This window comes from Oncorhynchus kisutch, linkage group LG17 (genome assembly GCF_002021735.2).
Source record: "Oncorhynchus kisutch isolate 150728-3 linkage group LG17, Okis_V2, whole genome shotgun sequence".
Taxonomy (NCBI): Eukaryota; Metazoa; Chordata; class Actinopteri; order Salmoniformes; family Salmonidae; genus Oncorhynchus; species Oncorhynchus kisutch.
In genome coordinates, this window is record NC_034190.2 from 61,055,967 (window position 1) to 61,076,274 (window position 20,308).

General features: G+C 41.8%; 1 protein-coding gene across 12 annotated transcripts in view; it reads right to left on the reverse strand.

Annotated features, from left to right (window-relative positions):
* Window positions 1-1,315: 1,315 nt before the first annotated feature.
* Window positions 1,316-20,308, reverse strand: part of kif1b (kinesin family member 1B) — a 104,491-nt gene continuing 85,498 nt past the window's right edge. For all 12 annotated transcript variants that reach the window (XM_031794225.1, XM_031794219.1, XM_031794218.1 and 9 more), the window contains 18 exons: window positions 18,299-18,389; window positions 18,064-18,182; window positions 17,530-17,585; window positions 15,255-15,363; window positions 15,060-15,126; window positions 14,767-14,851; window positions 14,327-14,432; window positions 11,141-11,255; window positions 10,574-10,707; window positions 10,118-10,179; window positions 9,616-9,761; window positions 9,098-9,364; window positions 7,274-7,345; window positions 7,007-7,128; window positions 6,416-6,568; window positions 5,889-6,081; window positions 5,535-5,653; window positions 1,316-5,073 (listed from right to left, as the gene is read on the reverse strand). In XM_031794225.1, coding sequence (XP_031650085.1) covers window positions 5,031-5,073; window positions 5,535-5,653; window positions 5,889-6,081; window positions 6,416-6,568; window positions 7,007-7,128; window positions 7,274-7,345; window positions 9,098-9,364; window positions 9,616-9,761; window positions 10,118-10,179; window positions 10,574-10,707; window positions 11,141-11,255; window positions 14,327-14,432; window positions 14,767-14,851; window positions 15,060-15,126; window positions 15,255-15,363; window positions 17,530-17,585; window positions 18,064-18,182; window positions 18,299-18,389 — 2,059 coding nt within the window. In that variant the 3' untranslated portion in view covers window positions 1,316-5,030. The remainder of the gene's footprint in view (window positions 5,074-5,534; window positions 5,654-5,888; window positions 6,082-6,415; window positions 6,569-7,006; window positions 7,129-7,273; window positions 7,346-9,097; window positions 9,365-9,615; window positions 9,762-10,117; window positions 10,180-10,573; window positions 10,708-11,140; window positions 11,256-14,326; window positions 14,433-14,766; window positions 14,852-15,059; window positions 15,127-15,254; window positions 15,364-17,529; window positions 17,586-18,063; window positions 18,183-18,298; window positions 18,390-20,308) is intronic.

A 20,308-nucleotide genomic window follows, 5' to 3' on the forward strand; every position in this document is an offset into this window, starting at 1 on the left:
AAGATTTCAAACCATTTAATCCAACAATTTCTCCAAGTTTCACCATAATTATTTTGTTGCTCTGACAAAGTCATTTCATGTGATTAGTGATTCATTTAAGTCTGTCCCTCATTAAGGTCAACCCTGTTAAGTGAACTGAACTATCGTTTTAATATGGTGAATCGATTCCTTTAAAAAATATATATTTCATAAGACAAATTGAACATCTAAGTCAAATCAGTGTAAACGCATGTGAGGTGGTTCTACTCTTTTTGGCCTTTTTCTGGTGGGAAACTGAGTGTGTCAAGCATAACACTTCAACCCTGTTACCCATAGATAGACAGGCTAGAAATGTTTGAGCATTGTCATTTTCTTTTGTGAAGCTGCATTCAATTGCTACTTCCTGTTGCACAGAAGAGGCTTTCATTCCCCTGTTAAGAGGGGATTTATGGCTGATTTAAGATTAAATCTTCAACCATGTTACTTTTTTTTGGCACTTAATATAGTTTTCATTTGATTTAACATCTTAAGATAGGGAAACATGTTTATGAAATTGAACATGTGCTCTTCGTGACAGGTGACAAACTGTTTTTGATTTACACAGGCAGATCAAGTCTGATATTTTTTTTCTGTAATTTGTCTTTTAACCAATCAGATCAGCTCTGAAAAAGCTTATCTGATGTGAAAAGTTGATGTTAGTGGGAAAAATATCAGAATTGGGCTGCCTGTGTAAATACAACCTGTGCATCAGGCTTCTGTATTGCATTTGTACCAAGTTCTCATACCACAGAGATGTTTTGATAGCAAGTGCTGGGATTGGAACCTTAATTATTCCATTATAATTTCAGTCCAAATAGTGCTAAATAACTAACTATTAATCCGAGGTAATTTAGATTTTGTTCAGTCATACCTGGTATAGGACAGTTATAATCATTGGCTGGTACTCTAAATAAGGGGCTGTAACTCTGCAGATCCGTGTATCTGGACAAAGATCGCTGATAGGCCTACAGATCCCATTCACCCTCTGATGGTATGGATAACTTGGTATTAGGTCACTAGAGAAACCCAGATTCAAATAAAAGGTCATATTTATCAAATTAATATAGACAGGATACTGTTTTGGCTGGGGTTAAAATTACCCCAAAGGATTTGTATTTGATTAAGACCATATTGACACAGAAACACTAAATAATGAGTGAGATTAATCAAGTTGATTGACAAAGTCATGAAAAACACGTTGAATAAACAACCTTTTAAATAGGATTAAAAATAGGCCTCTGGGATCAAAATGACCCCAGTCAGTAGCATGATAAAGGATGAGACGAACAGATTGAATTTATTCTGCTTATGCACGGGTTGTACTTTTATTGTTACCTCATTCACTAAACAGCTCAATGGTGCAAGATTACCATACACAGAATTAGGACATCTGCATGACACATCTAGGCTATACAGCGAATGGATTATGATTATTACAAATACAGGAAACATATTTACATTTTAATTCAAGCCCCATACAACACAGATATTTACAAAATAAGTATGAAAATGAAGCCAATCTGACAAATAATGTACAGTGATATTGTCGTGGTTTGTCATTTTTGTGAACAAATCAGAAGGAATGTCAGTTAAAAACAAATAAGTCTTCTGACTGGGGTCAGTGGGGAAGATGCAAAATATCATGGCTAGTTTTGTTTTAAAGGCAGCATGGGAAAGCGTTGAGGTGAAGACATCTTGAGAAACAATGGTTTACTGTAATTTTGGATGCCTAACAACAATAGCTACTTCTTAATATACTCCCTGATATTAGAAAAACAAACAAGAAATAACAAAAAGCGCAACTGCAACATTCTAGATGGCTAGCTATCACTAATATGGTTTAAGTTCAAAACCAAACTTATTTCAGACTACTTTCTAAAAGGAAGCACTAAAGTGACCCATCTCCCTACAACTGGGCTAAAATGGGTTACATTTTAGTTCCTTTTTGATAAATGGAAATAATACACAGCAACATCCTGATAGTACATTCAACTTTCTCTTCAAACTGCCTCAGCTTGCAAATGCTGCACGCCATCATTTGGTTCATTTGTAGTGAAACAACTGAAATTGAGCAGACTTTATTTGATCAGTTAGTTATACCTTTTATTATTCTGTGCAAAGAGCTGCAAACTAATATATACATTGCAAAACGATAAATACAGATGAAACAATCCATAATAATATCTATCATATAGATTAGTTGCCAAGTGGAAATCTTTGCTTTGACAGGTAATCATATCAATATGTTAATATTAGCTCATACATGTCATTATTCAATACAGTGAAGTTAATGGGAGGTAAACTTTGCTTTTGATCAGTGCATAGAGGCTGCTCTGTCATCTTGGAGGTTGAGGAAAGCTTGTCCTCCTACAACTAATCATTTTTCAGTAAGGATACCCTGACATGGAGAACCATTTCTGCAGCTCTTAAAGTAACAATTCAACAACGAGCCAAAGGTTTTTCTATCTGCCCTGCTATAGGTTGGTTGACCTGAGGGCAGAATGTCTTTCAGCGATTTTCATCTATTCTGAGAAAATGTTGTCGATGAATTTCCAAACTGAAAAATGATGTCTTAATTTTAGCAAATAACTTTATGAAGCCCCAAACACAGAGGCTTGTCCACATTTGTCACTGTCTCTACACACTCAAACTTCAACTTATCTTTGCAGTGTGCCGAGAGCAAAAGGAACTACTGGTTGGTTGGCCAGAGCCATCTCATAGCCCTCTGAATATTCCATTCTTTACATACGTACAGTACAAAGCAACCAAATGTAGAGACAGAGCCCCCATTTTAATGTCACTTCATAATTTTGAGGGACCTAAAACGTGTGGCCGCAGTTGACCTATTGTGACGAGCAGAGCAAATATTTTCATAAATAATATCAGAAAAAGCATCAGAGCATATTCTATCCCTTTGATCCCAGACAGTGGTCTATAGTTAGTAAACATTAGCAGTCTCAGAGATACTCATCAACACATCATCATGCACACTGTCCAGCTAACACATTTTGGTTCCCAGAATATTACGGGAACTTTTTTTTTTAGGTTGTGAAACGTTCTGTGTTAGCTGGGTGGTAACCCATCAACCTTGTCACTTTCTTACCAATACTTACGTTAAAAGACCTCGTATTTACTGCCGGTGCTAAGATTCAATCAATCTTGGCTTGAATATGTCTGGTCTGCTCTATAGTCTTGCTATAGTTATTAGTTATATGTAAATGTGCAAAATAATGTTAAAACATAGCTGGATAAAACTTCACTTCGTTCGCATTTTTTCCATTATTTCATATCAAAATCCATTATGGAATGACCGCATAGTATAAAATAATCAACAGTGCTAATAAAAAAAATAACTTATGAGTAGTTAGCGGAGTTAATGAGGTTTAGATTCAAGAAAGAATAACAAAAGCAAAATATGGGATTCTGTGGGAAATCCGCCCCACCCTGTTTGTTCACCAATTCACCCGAAGAAACACAGTACCTGATGGTTTTCATGAGTGAATGGACCAGATACAGGCTATCATCTGGTCTATTTCTGCAAGGCAACACACTACAACCTTCACCAAATAACTACCAAGGGGGTCAAGGCTATTCAACCCTACTGAGTTCCCTTGGTTCCTTTCATTTGCACTGTGTTATGTCTTTAGTTGTTACACAAGGATGCGATGATAAAACACTGAATAAATGCTGAGGTCCAGTGTGGCTATGTGAGCCGACTAGCCATGAACCTAAATAGAGCAGTGTAGGAAAAGCACTAAGAGTAAGACTAACACATTCTAAGAGGAATGTCTTTTAAATCCTTAATGAGAGGTGACTAGCACAAGGATCCTGGAACATTATGTACAAATGACATTCTCCTCACAGTACTGTCCTCCCTCTATCGGTGACTTGGTATATTCCTGCTCTATTTATCTATCTATTCAATGACTGAGATATCAAGGACAGCTGAACTGGCAAAAGAGTAGAGGGGTGTTCAGTAATGTATTTTCATGGGAATAGTTCAATTTAATATTTTCATTACTGAATCGTGTTTATTTTGCTAGTTGTATTTCTAATGTCATTCTCCTATACGCCAAATTGCTTTGAAAGTCCTTGCAGGTAGACAGACAGCAATGCTTAAATTTGGGGTTGATTTGTGTATACAGAGGTCAAAACAGTAGGACATGGATACCACGTGGATAACAATAGCGTTTCTCCAATGCTGCAATAATGTCTAACTGAAAATGGCAATCTTTACCAACAGTTGTTTTCCCGTTCGGTATTTCACACAAAAATTCAGGGGAGTGGGGGGTGGTGTATGAGGGCTAGATTATACTGAGGGGCAGAGGCCCAATGCAAAGTCTCATAGACTGAAAACCTGTTTTCACTAGCAGCAATAGTTCTTGAACCAGCGGTGCTTTCTGTTGGAGAGCGTAAACTGATATTTCTCATGTAGTTCCTCATTTTTTTTGTTTCCCAGTAGTTTTTTAACTGTCATATGTGATATTTTTGGTGTGTAGAATAAGCAAACCTGGTCTTCTCCTGAGGAATGCTGCTGTTGTCATGCGGGCGCGTAAAATAAAATATTCTTGATAGACAGCTAACACTGATATAAAGACAATCTTTACAGACGATTAGTAAACTTAAAGAGAGTGGTCAGAACCTGTTTCTGAAGAATCGTGCACATACAAGTAGACTATTACGACATGCTACTAGTTAGAGGGGTCAGGGAAGGGTAATGACGACAAAGCGAAACAAAACACGAAAACGAATCCCAAACGAAAACACGAGAGGCTGGGAGAGGGAAATAGAGAAGGGGGAGAGTTGGGGGTGTTGGAGGGTTGGATAGGGGGTAAGCAGATTTTCAGGAACTTAAACTTTTAGTTGCTTGAGAGGAGACTTAAGCCACAAGTCTACGTACAAGAGAAAACCGTCAAGAATCACAATGGTTAATAAGTGTTAACACTTGGTATGTGTTCCAAGGCTAGTCTGAAGAATAGGAGCCATGTTTTCCTGCACACAGACGAACTCTATCAGTTCTTCAGCAGACCAGAGCGCCTTCTCGCCAACTTGGACCTGTGAGTTGAAGGAAAAACAACAACCGTAAGCAAAAAACAACATATATAACGTATATATCCCACCAAGTTGGGGGCTGGGCTAAAAAAAAACCAGTAGATTAGAGCACTGGAAAAATGTTGTAAACGTACACTAAAGCAATAAGCTTCACCTTACAGGCAAAGGTATATCAAAATAAACAATCATAGAAAATGAAATCATTTCTCTATGGGTAGCATCAGAGCCTTATCAACATCAGTACTCTCAGTAGTCTTCTATGGGTTCTATTCAATGGTAATGCTTAAATCACTAAGGGCTGGTTTCTTGAACCCAAATCAAGCCTAGACTTAAATGCACTTTCTATGGACATTCTCCATTGAGAATGTTTTTTACTCCAGGACTAAGCATGAACTGGGTACAAGGAAACGGGTCCTAAATAGCTGACAATGTTGTATTTCTAGTTAGGGGAATGTGTACAGTACCTTATTGTTCCTGCTAGAAGCGGGTTGAAGGCGTATAGCCAGTCGTTCATGTCTTTGTCATTGTTGGCCTGGAGCAGGATCCCTCTGTGCTTTGTGCACACAGCGAATGTGTTGGGTGTCTAGAGAGGATTCAAACAGCACACGAGGAAGCTAGTTACCCTTGTGGCAAGCCATTTACACATGTAAGGGCATTATGTGCCATTGTTGTTCAACCCGAAGAGCTCGTATCAATCCTGTTCTACTCTTAAAACTCCACATTGTGCGTGGGTATAGTGTTGACCCATCAAAATGCCTGTACATGCCAAACAGGTGAAAGTCGCTTGTGTTTGTGTGCGCACGTGCATGTGGGCCCACCTTGAGCATGGCCTGCTGGTCCTCGCTGTACTCCACCTGGGCAGTGGACAGGTTGAGCACTCCCCTTTCCACCGGGTCCTTGTCGTTGTTGTAGATAAACACGTAAGGCCGGCGCACCACCACAAAGTGCTTCACCCACGAGTTGGACCGCGGCTCCATGAAGCTCAGGAAACCCTTCTTGGACACCACAGACCTGTGGTGGGAGAGAACAGGGGCTCAGTTCGATTCATTGGGTTTTAGCTATGAAACTATGACAACCACTCGAACATGCAGGGTTAACAATAGGAGTTAGTCTAGCCACTCACCAAACCTATACTCTATGTAAATGTATTGCATTATGCTATATGGTTGTCTGCGTGAATACTGTATGCCTGTGTGTCTAATGCATCATCTTTGGAACGTTTGTGACGTGCTGTCTATCTGTGTGTATATGCATACTGGCATGCCATATGATTAAAAAAACAATTAAGTGATCGTCATCATCATCCCCACTGCTAATACAAGGGGGACAAGGAGATAGCAGTTACCCAGGTCTCATCTCCTCGATGTCGGGCACCAGGTTGAGGAACTCGTTTTTGCCGGCTCGAGCCAGATAAGACGTCTCCAGGGTGGGCACCATGGGGAAGTTCTCATAGTCCGAGCAGGAGGGGCTGGAGGCGCGAGAATTGGCCTCTGGGGTCCTGGGAAACAATGAAGAGCGTCAGTCTGATGTTACTAAGAATTAAATATTCAAAACTAATCACATATTTAGAAGCACTTCAGAAACATTTTAACTGTAGGGTGTGTCCCAGAATATAGTATACAAACCTGTGGCTCGGACATGAATATTTAGCCTATTTCTTATGACTGTTTTAAATGGTTGTAACAGTATATAGGAGGCTTAAAGTTCCACTCCCTCAATTATGCACAAAAGTGTATACCAGGTTTGTGAAGCTCAAGTGTTATTGGTTTATATGGAGTGGTCAATACTGGATGTCATTTAGAATGGGAGAGGTGTGTTCATTTCAAATGGAGTCCACTATATGTATTCTACTATAGTCTATTGGATTCTACTATATGTATTCTACTATAGTCTAATGGATTCTACTATAATGGAGTCTACTATAATAGAGTCTTACTTCTGATCCACGGAGCTACAGCGGGAGTCAGCCAGAGAGGGGCAGGTGGAGGAGGGGGTGAGGGTGGCACTGCTGAAGCTGGTCACCGACGGGTCACGGCCCATGGGGGAGATGTCTGACAGCTTGAGCGAGAGAGCAGAAACAAGGAAGGGGAGATTAAGACAGTAGTAACCACACTGATTTGGTGAAATTTAGTTGGCAGACAATGTCATGTTGTTCTGTTAAGGCATTGCAGCTTGTTATCGATCCACCTCTACTGTATCTCACCTTGCAGTCACTGATGCTGTTGCACACCTGGTTGTATTCACTGTTGAAAGTGTGGGTCAGAAGGCGGAGGCACTACAGGACAACAGATAATATGGTGAATGTTATGTTGTGTACATTGTGTTCTATTCGTTGTGAAATGTTTGTTGTTGACTTTATGGATATTATTCTGCTGCAAAACCAATTTCCCCTTGAGGGACAATACAGTTTTCTACTATGAGTTATTCCAGTGCTGGGCTCAAATTCACAACAAACCAGTGGGCTCCCACAGTTGACAGTGCATGTCAGAGCGAAAACCAAGCCATGAGGTCGAAGGAATTGTTTATAGAGCTCCGAGACAGGATTGTGTCAAGACACAGATCTGGTGAAGGGTACCAAAAAATGTCTGCAGCATTGAAGATCCCCAAGAACACAGTGGCCTCCAGCATTCTTAAATGGAATAAGTTTGGAACCACCGAGACTCTTCCTAGAGCCGGCCGCCCGGCCAAACTGAGCAATCGGCGGAGAAGGTCCTTGGTCAGGGAGGTGACGAAGAACCCCGTGGTCACTGACAGAGCTCCAGAGTTCCTCTGTGAAGATGGGAGAACCTTCCAGAAGGACAACCATCACTGCAGCACTCCACCAATCAGCAGGCCTTCATGGTAGAGTGGCCAGATGGAAGCCAATCCTCAGTAAAAGGCACATTACAGCCTTTTCAAGATTCTCTGGTCTGATGAAACCAAGATTGAACTCTATGGCCTGAATGCCAAGCATCACATCTGGAGGAAACCTGGCACCATCCCTACGGTGAAACATGGTGGTGGCAGCATCATGTTGTGGGGATGTTTTTCAGAGGCATGGATTAGGAGACTAGTCAGGATTAACGGAAAGATGAACGGAGCAAAGTACAGAGATATCCTTGATGAAAACCTGCTCCAGAGCGCTCAGGACCTCAGACTGGGGTGAAAGTTCACCTTCCAACAGGAGAACAACCCTAAGCACACAGCCAAGACAATGCAGGATTGGCTTTGGGACAAGTCTCGGAATGTCCTTGAGTGGCCCAGCCAGAGCCCAGACTTGAACCTGATCGAACATATCTGTGAAGACCTGAACATAGCTGTGCAGTGACGCTCCCCATCCAACCTGACAGAGCTTGAGGGCAAATACACCCAAATACAGGTGTGCCAAGCTTGTAGCGTCATACCCAAGAAGACTCAAGGCTGTAATTGCTGCCAAAGATGCCTCAAAGTACTCAAAGTACTGAGTAAAGGGTCTGAATACCGTTTTTTATTTTTAATACATTTTCAAAAAAATCTGTTTTTGCTGTGGCATTGTGGGGTATTCTGTATAGTTTGATAAGGGAAAAACACAAATTAATCAATTTTATAAAAAGGCTGCAACGTAACAAAATGTTGAAAAAGTCCAGGGGTCTGAATACTTTCCAAATGATTTAGGATTTAGGTCAGTCAGCTGGCCAACTCATTGACCCTGCTTTCTGGAACACCCCACCCCATTCCTTTGTTGGGGACCATGTGCAGTACAACTTTAGCAGGTACAGTTTGTAAACCATTAAAACAGGGTCATATTCATTAGGCATCAAACAAAAGAAAATGGACTGAAACAGAGAGACTACTTGGACTTAAGAAACTGTCATTTCCATTTTCCTTTAAAACATTTTCCTTGCATGCCCTAATGAATATAACCCTGGGGTGTATTTATTTGTGCAAACCGTACCTACTGAAAACAAGTGTTTCTTATTGGACAAGTTCAGGTTAATCCCTCCCAGTTTCAGCCCATTTATAAAATTATTTGTTTCCCCATCTCCTTCCTCCCTCCCTCCCTCCTCACCTTGGTGGCCAGCTCCTTCTCGCGGTCCACCAGGCTCTCGATGTCAGCGGAGTCGTAGCCACTGCTCTCGCTGGGTGTGATTGCACTCTCGAAGGTGGTGCTGGAGATCTGGGAGGAGATGGAGGTGGAGGTGCTCAGGGTGCCGCTGCTCATGCTAGGCGACAGTGACTCGCTCAGGGACTTGCTGGTGGGCCCCCCAGGGCCTGTAGCTGGAGCAGTCTCCACCAGCTTCTCTCTCAGCAGCAGCAGATGACGCGTCTTCTCCACCTGGAGGGGGAAGGAAAAGGAACGAAGCAAGAGAGAGTTTGAAATTAATTTGATCCAAATTGTGCACTATACAGGGAAGAGGGCTTTGGTCAAACGTATAATTCATGATACAGGACATAAGGCTCTAGCAAAAATAAGCCATTATATAGGGAATAGGGCTCTGGTCTAAAGTAGTGCACTACATAGGATTTTTTAGTTGTTGCCATTTCAGGCTTCCCTTTGCCCTCAACACTCTCAAAGTGCTCAGTCACCTCATGCAGCTGCTCCATTTTCTCCAGCTCCCATTGGTGCTCCAAGATGAGGCTGTCTCCTCTGGGCCTCCAGCCAGCCAGGTTCTCCTCTCCCCGGACGTAGGCCACAGAAGTGTCCAGAATCTTCCTCCTCCGCCGCTGCATACCTGAGTAGCAAACAAACATGCACTTCTCAGTATATAGTGGAAGGGGGGAGAGATACAAAGAGCTAGAGAGAGAGCATGCAGACTTGGATCCTGTCATGAATTTAAACCAGCTCTGGTTAAGACATAAGAAGGTTGAAACGTCACTACCTCCGAGGGTGGCTGTTATATCAATACACAACTGTTTGTCTGGACTTATACCAAGCACACACAAGCACTATAGAGAACAGGGGAGTGGAGAGGAGTATGTTGGGGGGTATATTTTAGCTATCCTCTGCTATTAAGTTTGGTTCATAGATAAGGCCAACAGTGCTTTTATCCCAATACCAACAGTGTTTCGAGAGAGAGATTACACTAACCTGGGCTTCCTGTGTCAGACATCTTGCACAAGCTCAGCTCATAGATGCCAGTCACTCTGTTGCTGTAATACGGAACACAAGAGGTTATATTAGGGTGTTGTTCATCAAGGTCGTATCTTAAGGCTGAATACAAAATGGCTGATAGCTGATTATTTGTCAACATAGATAACCGACAGCTGTGTATTAGTCATACACAGGAGGTTGGTGGCACCTTAATTGGGGAGGACAGGCTAGTGGTAATGGCTGGAGCAGAATTGTTGGAATGGTATTTGATGCCATTCTATTTGCTCCGTTCCAGCCATTATTATGAGCTGTCCTCCCCTCAGCAGCCTCTACTGGAGTCATAAAGGGTGTACACAAAATGGCTGACAGCTGCTTATTTGTCAACTTAGATATCTGACAGCTGTCTACGAGTCATATAGAAGGTGGACACAACATGACTGTCAGATGCCTTACCAGTCAGGTGTCTTGGAGTAGCCGCTTCCAAAGAGGTTCCTCAGGGAGCGGGGAGGGGAGATCTTGGCGTCTCGGGAGTAGAAGACCATGCAGATGTCTTTGGTAATAATGGCAGGCTGAATGCAGTGGTCGAGCTGTGGAGTGGAGAAACGGTTAGCATGTTAGCGCTCAAGCTCCTGAGTGCAGAGCACTGTAAATGAGTGGATACTGTAACACTACTGTATATAGTGCTTATGGGGCTGTTATACATCATTATTCACAATACATTCTTATTTACATGTATGCAGCCCTTTTAAGTATGGCCGAATAAGAATATCTGTATAATAGCAGTTCATGTTTATAAGTTTGATTTACCTACAAGTGTCCTTGACATTTATCAATTATAGATATCATTTAACGTGTTTCATTGATGATAATTGTCATCTGCAAATAAAATCCCTAAATCCTAAGCAGTAGGCCTAGAGACGGTAGATTATGTTTTATTAATACACAATACCAATTCATTATTGAGACAGGATTCCCTAGGTTGGTGGATACAGTAAAATCAAGATGGCAGACAGGGCTGACCTCCAGGTATGCAGACAGGGTCATGAAGATCTTCTCTCCGTAGGGAGTGACTCGGTTGAGCAGAAGGGAGTTGTGCAGAGAGCTGTCCCACACAGCCTCGAATCTGTAGAAGGTCCTGAGAGGAAAAGATGAGAGGTCAGTAATCTCCACGTTTACAGACTGAGGCCATGTCTGAAATGACAACCTATTTCCTGTCAAGCACACTACTTTTGTGCACTAGAAGCAGTGTATTATAGGCAATAGGGTGTCTGTGGCTAAAAGTAGTGCACTGTATAGCTGCCATTTTGGCCGCACCCTGGTGGATCATTTCAACTGTGTGGGACATTTCTAAAATGGCTGTTCAGTGTCACAATGAGGCTGGTTGTGGTTCTGCCAAGGTTCTCTCCTTTATATCACAATAGTGGTGTGAGAGTAAGCAACCAACAGTTCATAATATAGCCTGATGTAGCAGCGTAATCTACTCACTCAAGGTTAGAGAAAAATCACTGGGGTTGGGGTCAATTTAGGTAACCATATTGCACATCAACTATTGCTATGATATTTGCTAGTAGTATTTTGAAAGACTTTGCAAATGCTACCAGAACATCATTTTGTAATAGACAAAGGTCTGTATGGCATGTGGACACAACCAGACACATATTATAGGAAGTAGCCTAGCTGTAACTAAGTTAATAAGTAGCCATGGGGAGTAACTGAAGTAAATGTTATCTACTGCTCTCTCCCCAACTGTTACCAAAACATATACTAGAGTAGAAAATAGAGCCCAGAGATACGGTACAAATGTTAACATTTGTAACCTAACTTGCTTTTTCTAACTGTTTCTGAGGGGAAATAAAGCTGTATTAAAATGGACGAATTGAAGAGGGGATAATACTGGATTCTAAGCATTATATGACACACCAATGAATCCCTGAACTATGGTTGTGGAAGGGAAAGCACTGCTACACACGCGGTCCTGGTGACAACTAGGAGTGAGGAAACACACGGAGGTGAGACCTGAACAGCACGCACGCTTTGAGCAGGTGTCACACTACAAAGCAAGTGTGAAAAGCTTGTCAAGAGCTTTGAGTGCTTAAGCTTTTTATAGATAAGGGTCATTTGAATTCTTATGAGGGGAAATTAAGTATGGTCAAAAGTAGTGCACTAAACAGGGAATAGGGTGTCATTTGGGATGCATACACATTTGGGAGTGAGGACACCTCATATACGGAAGGGTTCATTCCATTGTGTTGTACTCTTGAAATGTCACAATCTTCACAGTCCGATTGTGCGGTTGATAAAAAAACGAATGGCTCTGATTGCAAGACGCCCTGAATAAGATAACTGCTAAATGACTAAAACGTCAATGTAAATCTGTGCTGCGCCTACCTGTTTGTGACGACTGTGTTATGTTTTTTACTTGTTTTCCCCCGCGGGGAATATACATTTTGATCCATTGACTTTGTTAGTGTCCGTCAATGAGCAACAGACCAATGGTTTCCAATGAAAGTAGCGGAAGGTGTATTTTTCATTACTCATGTACAAATTCTCTACTAACCACCAGGGGGCACTACATAACCTTTAGCTCGCCTGACCCTGCCCTCATCCCTCAAGGACCCACGATGGCTGACAGACGCTACGCAGGTGTAATAGATTAGTAGAGCATGCTACAAGGACGTTTAATAGCTAGTAGCTAAACTTGCATATGGAGTGATTCCGAAAAGTCCCCACTAAGCCATAGGATAGCATGTTTTACAGTAATTCGTCTTTAGATTCCTATTGCTTTTGTGCAAGACAAAGGGAATTAGCAGTGTGACATTTTCCAAAGTCAGAAAAGCCTCAGTTAACAAAAGCGTGAATAATAGTCTATGAGAGCCGTGATAATAGAATGAAAAAAGGATGAAACTGTCCTCGTTTCACAATGTGATGAAATGACAAATGAGCGCAATCAAAGAGCTGTAGAAAAGAACAATTCCAAGCTAATACGTTTGTACTGGCTAGAAGGATATTAACCAATGGGAGTGGTATCAAAAGGTGTAAGACAAGAGAACACAAATTAAGAGTTATTACTACAGGCTAAGGGGCAAATCCTAACTTCCCATTGAAATCCATGCATGACTAAGTGACAATTATGACTTAATTGCAGGGTAGGATCCGCCCCAATGTCTATAAAAAGCCAAAGAGAGCCATAAAGCTTATTTCAGAGAAGACACTTTATGTTCCTTGGTTGCTGGTACCTAGCAATATCCTTATCAAGACAAAGCCTGAGCAAAATCAAGAGTCCAGCCGCAGCAGGAGAAAAGAAAAGAGAAAGCAGAGAGAGTCAAGCAACACAAACAATGGAGTAAATCAAAAAAAGAGAGCAAAATGTTAGCACTGGAAATGAATGTGATTGCCCACATGCAATGATGTCTGTGTACATACATCCAATGTCAGAGCTTATACACACACACACACAACACTGAAATGGGCCATTTTTCCTGTCTCTTCTAGCCAGGAAAGGTAACCTTGAAAGGCAGTGACGATTCTATTATGAATAACAAAACTGGTATTTTGTTTCTACTTTTCACAGACAACATGCATGCCAATTCAATATCATTACCATATTTCACTATACAGTACAACAAAGATAATCATATATAATTAGAATTCTTAGACTACTAAATAAAATACACTATAGTCCGGTTTCCCGGACACAGAGTCTAGTTTTGGATTACAAAGGCACTTTTACTTGAGAAACTCCATTGAACATACAGATGAAGCCTACTCCTGGACTAAGAAGTATCTAGAAAACCAACCCTAGTCATAAAATCCATCCAAAGACATAATATTCTTATACTGTATGATTATCTTCTATGCCTGTATCCCTGCACCCTCCTGCACACGATGAGCTAAAACCTAGGCATTAGATTGGGGAGCTAACGCAATTTGATGGTGCCACACTGCCCTACCAAGCAAAAAGGCTTGGTAGGGCAGTGTTGCACCATAGCATGGAACTGAGAAAAAAGGCTTTTATTGACCTTGGTTTCACAGTAACTTTACGCAGTTACTGCTAACATGACCCCCAATTTCTCCAAAACACAATACAGGCAGGATACTTGTCCACATGATTAAGCATGTATTTAATATAGCAAAAATGACATGGACTCATTTTAGACCAAATGAGCAGTTACTGCCTTTTTGCTTGGTAGGGCAGTACTTGCGTACCTGTTAGCATTGTGAGATGATTTGATATTTTTGGCCGAGATGATGTTGAGGGACAGGACGGCATCTGCTGCCGAGTCGTCCACCTCTGGCTTGTTCCTGATCCGACCTGAGGAAGCAAGCAACACAGGATGTTCTCATGATGATGAAGCCCTGTCTCTCCGGTAACGTCGCCAGACACTGGGGTTCGAGTCAAATTTAATTAAAATCAGTCAGTTCATGAAGTGACTAATTCAAAAAAAATGTAATAGCTTTTCTTTGTTTATTTAGACAATTTAAAATAGTTGCCGCTTTTCAATTATCTTGTCTGGAACCAATGACCTTGGGTAGGCCAGTTGTGTATTTTTGTGCTAACATAGCGGAGGCAAATCCATATGTATTTTACATTTCTCAAATAAAATTAATGAATTCAGTTGGATTTTCCTTTATTTTGAAGCACTCACCGACAACCAGCTCACGCACGTCCTTCCAGTGGAGCTCACTGCCCTTCTCGTGGATGAGGGTGACGGTGATCCGGCGCTGAATCCCCTGCAGCACAAGCAAACAGTCAGTATCCCAGTAGCCCAGACACAATGACTGAACGTGTCAATATCAACAACAATACCATCATAAACAGTCAAATCATGTAATATTATGAATTATGATCAAAAAGGCTAAACTGATTCCAGATCAGCACTTCTACTCTGAGATTGAGATGCTTTATGAATATGGGCCCTGTGGGGTCACTGTACTGTACCTGATGCAGTAGGTAGGTTCCATGGCAGGGCAGTCCTCCACTGTGATCCACCACAGCTGGTATGTACCTACGGAAAGAAGCCAGGGACAAATCTAAGTCGAACAGCCAAACCCCTGTGTTTGTATGTGCATGCGTCCGCATGCGTGTATGCTCGTGTGCATGCGACCGTGAGTGCGCGCAGACTTGGACACTCACTCTCCGGTAGGCTCCAGCTCGCTGATCTCGAACCACACCAGCAGGTCGTACTTGCTCACACACTGGCCCAGGTTGGACTTGCTGATGGTGTTGAGCTTGGTGGCTGGTACTGGGGGGAAACGCACACAGAGACCGAGACAGACAGAGAGCGAGTGAGACACGCGCACACAAACCCATTAGACAATCTAAATAGCATGTGGTAACAGAGGTGGCTGCTGAAATAACCTCGAGAGAAACATGAATTCTGCAATTCTTGGAAAAATGAACAGGGGATGATAATCATCATGTACAGTACGTGTCCTACTATTACACACTCAGATTTTTCTTGGGAGCTGTGGCGTACGTAAACAATGGTTAAATAGATAGTGATGATGACATGCGGATACTCCTGTAACACGCTAATGTGTTATTATAAGCCTGTAAACATTCACTAATCAATACTCCTTACTGTACTCAAAGGGCTTATTTCACAAGGTACAAAACAACTGTCCAATTCTAAATCCACTACAATTTAATTAAGCCGGGAACACTGCAATCTCCATTTAAATACTATCAAGGAGTGACACTACAACACAGCCTGTCCAAAAGCAAATCACAAATACTCTCAATTCTATAGCGCTACACTAGGGGACGTGGGGAGGCTATATGACAGATTACACATTAGAAGCTGTATATCCTGCTGAGTTATCAAACTGCCACATCCTGATTATAACTCCACCTACATGCAAATATTACCTCAACTAACTGGTGCCGCCGCACATCGACTCTGTACCGGTCCCGCCCTGTATATAGTCTCGCTATTGTTATTTCACTGCTGCTCTTGAATTACTTGTTACTTTATTTCTTATCCGTATTTTTTAAAACTGCATTGTTGGTTAGGGGCTCGTAAGTAAGCATTTCACTGTAAGGTCTACCTACACCTGCTGTATTTCGGCGCATGTGACTAATAACATTTGATTTAACCTCTTTCGCTTTCAACATTATTTTTCTACAGCAGATAGAGATTTGCTATTCAACTATTCACTCAACAATACCAGATATTGTTAAAAGGAAATATTTCTGTTTGTGTGTGTTTAGGTAATGGAACTGGAGCCCAAATGGCTTTAGGCCTGTATTCTCATGCCGTCTCATCTCTCTGCAGCAGACACACAGTGAGCAATATGTTGAGAGAGAATGCTAAGAGTGTGCAAAGCTGTAATTAAGGAAAAGTGTGGCTATAATGAAAAATCTCAAATATAGTTTGATGTGTTAATCACTTTTTTGGTTACTACAGGATTCTATATGTGTATTTCATAGTGTTGATGTCTTCACTATTATGTTACTATGTAGAAAACACTACAAATAAATAACCCTGGAATGAGATGTGTCCAAACTTTTGGTTCTTTAAGTATGGTGATGATATCATATTGTGAGGTCCATAGTAATTCCCAGCCCTAAAAGGTATGTGGCTGGTTGGTATGTGAGAGACAGTGGAGGGGACTAGGACTAGAATTGGGCCAGACAAAACTAGGATGCGCCACACCGGCCTATGCCAACTACAGCCAGAAGACAAAGCAAAACAAAAGCACAGCACAGGGCTACAGTAGAGTAGCCTGATTCCACATCTGTTTGTGTGTATATATGGTCGTTGTTGATGCAGAACAAACAGATCTGGGACCAGGCTAATAGTACAGCGCATACTGCTGCTACTACTCTCACGGTTCTAATGTCCGCTGTACCAACCATGGTGCCTGGGTACAGTCAGCACGGGGCTGGTGGGCATGGGAAGGAAAGGGAAGTGAGAGAGCTGGTCAGCCCCGTCCTCCAGGCTGGCCACTGCCGTGGATGCTAGGGCATTGGCATGCTCGGACAGCGTGTCCAGCACCTGGCCGGGCACGGAGCCAGTCATCAGGTAACGAATCAACTCTATTTTACGGGCGTGGTCTGAGACGGGGTGTGGGGGGGGTAGGTCATATGGCGTAGGGGTGGGTGAATGGAAGAGAGAGGGAGTAAGAAAAATGTGGGTGAGTGGAAGAGAGTTTGGGAAAGAGATATGGATATAGATTTAGTCGAACGGGAAGGACATAGAGGGTGTGGGTGAGTAGTGACAAGGAAATGGGTCAGAAAACAAAATGCCAAAAAAAAGGAAAGAAAGGGGGGAAGATATGAGACATGCAGTTGTGACTGGATATACAGTGTGGTGGCGATTCCAAAAAATTTATTGGATAAAGGGGTTGCAAGATTTTCTGCAATGCTGTCCACGATACTGTCGATGTGGTAAATGAAGAATCCTTACCTGGCTTAGACAGGGGCATTGGAATAGGGTAGTACTTCCTGGCAGCCTGAGGAGGACTACAAACAAACAAAAAGACTACACATTTAGTATTGAATTATATTGACGACACATTTAGTTTAAATTTAATTGCTTTTTGTATGTTTTTGTTTGATGTCATTACTTGAGCTTTTAATGTGATGTTTTTAATGTGTTGGATGTGAGCCTTAAGACATTCTGGCTAATGTTAATTAGATAGACAACAAATCATGGTGTGCTGGTCTGGAATAAAATTATGTGGTACTACAGTAGCAAAAGACCTTGTTAACAAATTGACAGTTGAGAGTGTTGGCTTTACTTTACTACTAGACAACCCATCATTACCAATTCATCATTAATAAAGGTATGTGGGGGTGTGGCATTATGTAGCACCTAGATCCTGGATCATTTTAGCATTTTCTCCTATATGATTGGAGGGGATGCTGATCTTGGATCTGTATCTAGGGAAAACCTCACCCTGGAGCATACTGTATGTGTGCAGGTGACCATTCAACCTACCTTATGAGGTCCTGACCGTGCAGGTGCAGAGGGTGCTGCTGGTAGTGACCAAACACCTCAAACACGATGGGCTTGGTTTTGATGTACTCAATGAACGACTCAGTCACCTCCACTGAAATCTACACAACAGGAGGGAATGGGAAAATGAGTCAGCTTTGGGTCATGTTTCTATACCTTTGTGTATGTGAGACGTTTGTGTGGCGTGTACGTGAGCGTGCGTTGTGCATGCACTCACATTCTGGACGTGATAGAAGCCCAGAGGAGTTCCTTTCCCACTGTTCTTCAGAGGCTCTGTGGAGAAGGCTTCGTCGTGACGATGGAGGAAACTGAGGAGCCAACAGATGATGCTTAATTATTACAAATAATAATACTGTACATAGGTAAACTGTTACTAAAAGGTCTACACAAATGAAAGCCGACAGGTATGATTCCTGATGCTGTTGTTATGACTTGTGTTTAACACCCTACCCTTATAAGGTCTTATTACCATCCTCTCATAACAATCCTGACTAAATAACAGCCATTTGGAATTTGTTACATATCACATAAGCCTTATAACATATAATAAGACATCATAAAGGCTCATACATGCTTATAACGAGTATTAAACCCTTATACCTGTCGACCTTAAGTGTCATCAGTACTTCTGTTCCACACACACACACGCACACTTCAAAAGTTTTGGGTCACTTAGAAATGTCCTTGTTTTTGAAAGAAAAGCACATTTTGTGTCCATTAAAATAACACCAAATTGATCAGAAATACAGTGGAGACATTGTTAATGTTGTAAATTACTATTGTAGCTGGAATCAGCTGATTTTATGGAATATCTACAGTTGAAGCCAGAAGTTTACATACACCTTACCCAAATACTTACAAATTCAGTTTCACAATTCCTGACATTTAATCTTAGTAAAAATTCCATGTCTTAGGTCAGTTAGGATCACCACTTATTTTAAGAATGTGGAATGTCAGAATAATAGTAGAGAGCATGATTTATTTCAGCTTTCATTTATTTCATCACATTCCCAGTGGGTCAGAAGTTTACATACACTCAATTAGTATTTGTTAGCATTGCCTTTAAATTGTTAAACTTTGGTCAAACATTTCAGGAACCTTCCACAAGCTTCCCACAATAAGTTCGGTGAATTTTGTCCCATTCCTCATGACAGAGCTGGTGTAACGGAGTCCGCTTTGTTGGCCTCCTTGCTCGCACGTGCTTTTTCAGGTCTGCCCACACATTTTCTATAGGATTGAGGTCAGGGCTTTGTGATGTCCACTCCAATTCCTTGACTTTGTTGACCTTAAGCCATTTTGCCACAACTTTGGAAGTATGCTTGGGGTCATTGTCCATTTGGAAGACCCATTTGCAACCAAGCTTGAACTTCCTGACTGATGTCTTGAGATGTTGCTTCAATATATCCACATAATTTTCCATCCTCATGATGCCATCTATTTTTTTTTTAAGTGCACCAGTCCCTCCTGCAGGAAAGCACCCCACAACATGATGCTGCCACCCCTGTGCTTCACGGTTGGGATGGTGTTCTTCGGCTTGCAAGCGTCCCCCTTTTTCCTCCAAACATAACAATGGTCATTATTGCCAAACAGTTCTATTTTTGTTTCATCAGACCAGAGGACATTTCTCCAAAAAGTACGATCTTTGTCCCCATGTGCAGTTGCAAAACGTAGTCTGGCTTTTTATGGCGGTTTTGGAGCAGTGGCTTCTTCCTTGCTGAGCAGCCTTTAAGGTTATGTCGATATAGGACTTGTTTTACTGAGGATATAGATACTTTTGTACCCGTTTTCCTCCAGCATCTTCCCAGGGTCCTTTGAGTTGTTCTGGGATTGATTTGTACTTTTCACACCAAAGTACATTCATCTCTAGGAGACAGAATGCAGTATGACGGCAGCGTGGTACCGTGGTGTTTATACTTGCATACCATTGTTGGTACAGATGAACGTGGTACCTTCAGGCATTTGGAAATTGCTCCCAAGGATGACCCAGACCTGTGGAGGTCTACAATTTTCTGAGGTCTTGGCTGATCACTTTTGATTTCCCCATGATGTCAAGCAAAGAGGCACTGAGTTTGAAGGTAGGCCTTGAAATATATCCACAGGTACACCTCCAATTGACTCAGACTTGACAGTCTGTTGTCCTCAGAAATGAAGGCTATTCCATTCGAGAAACTTCCAAGAAACTTAAGATCTTGTACAACGCTGTGCACTACTTCCTTCACAGAACAGC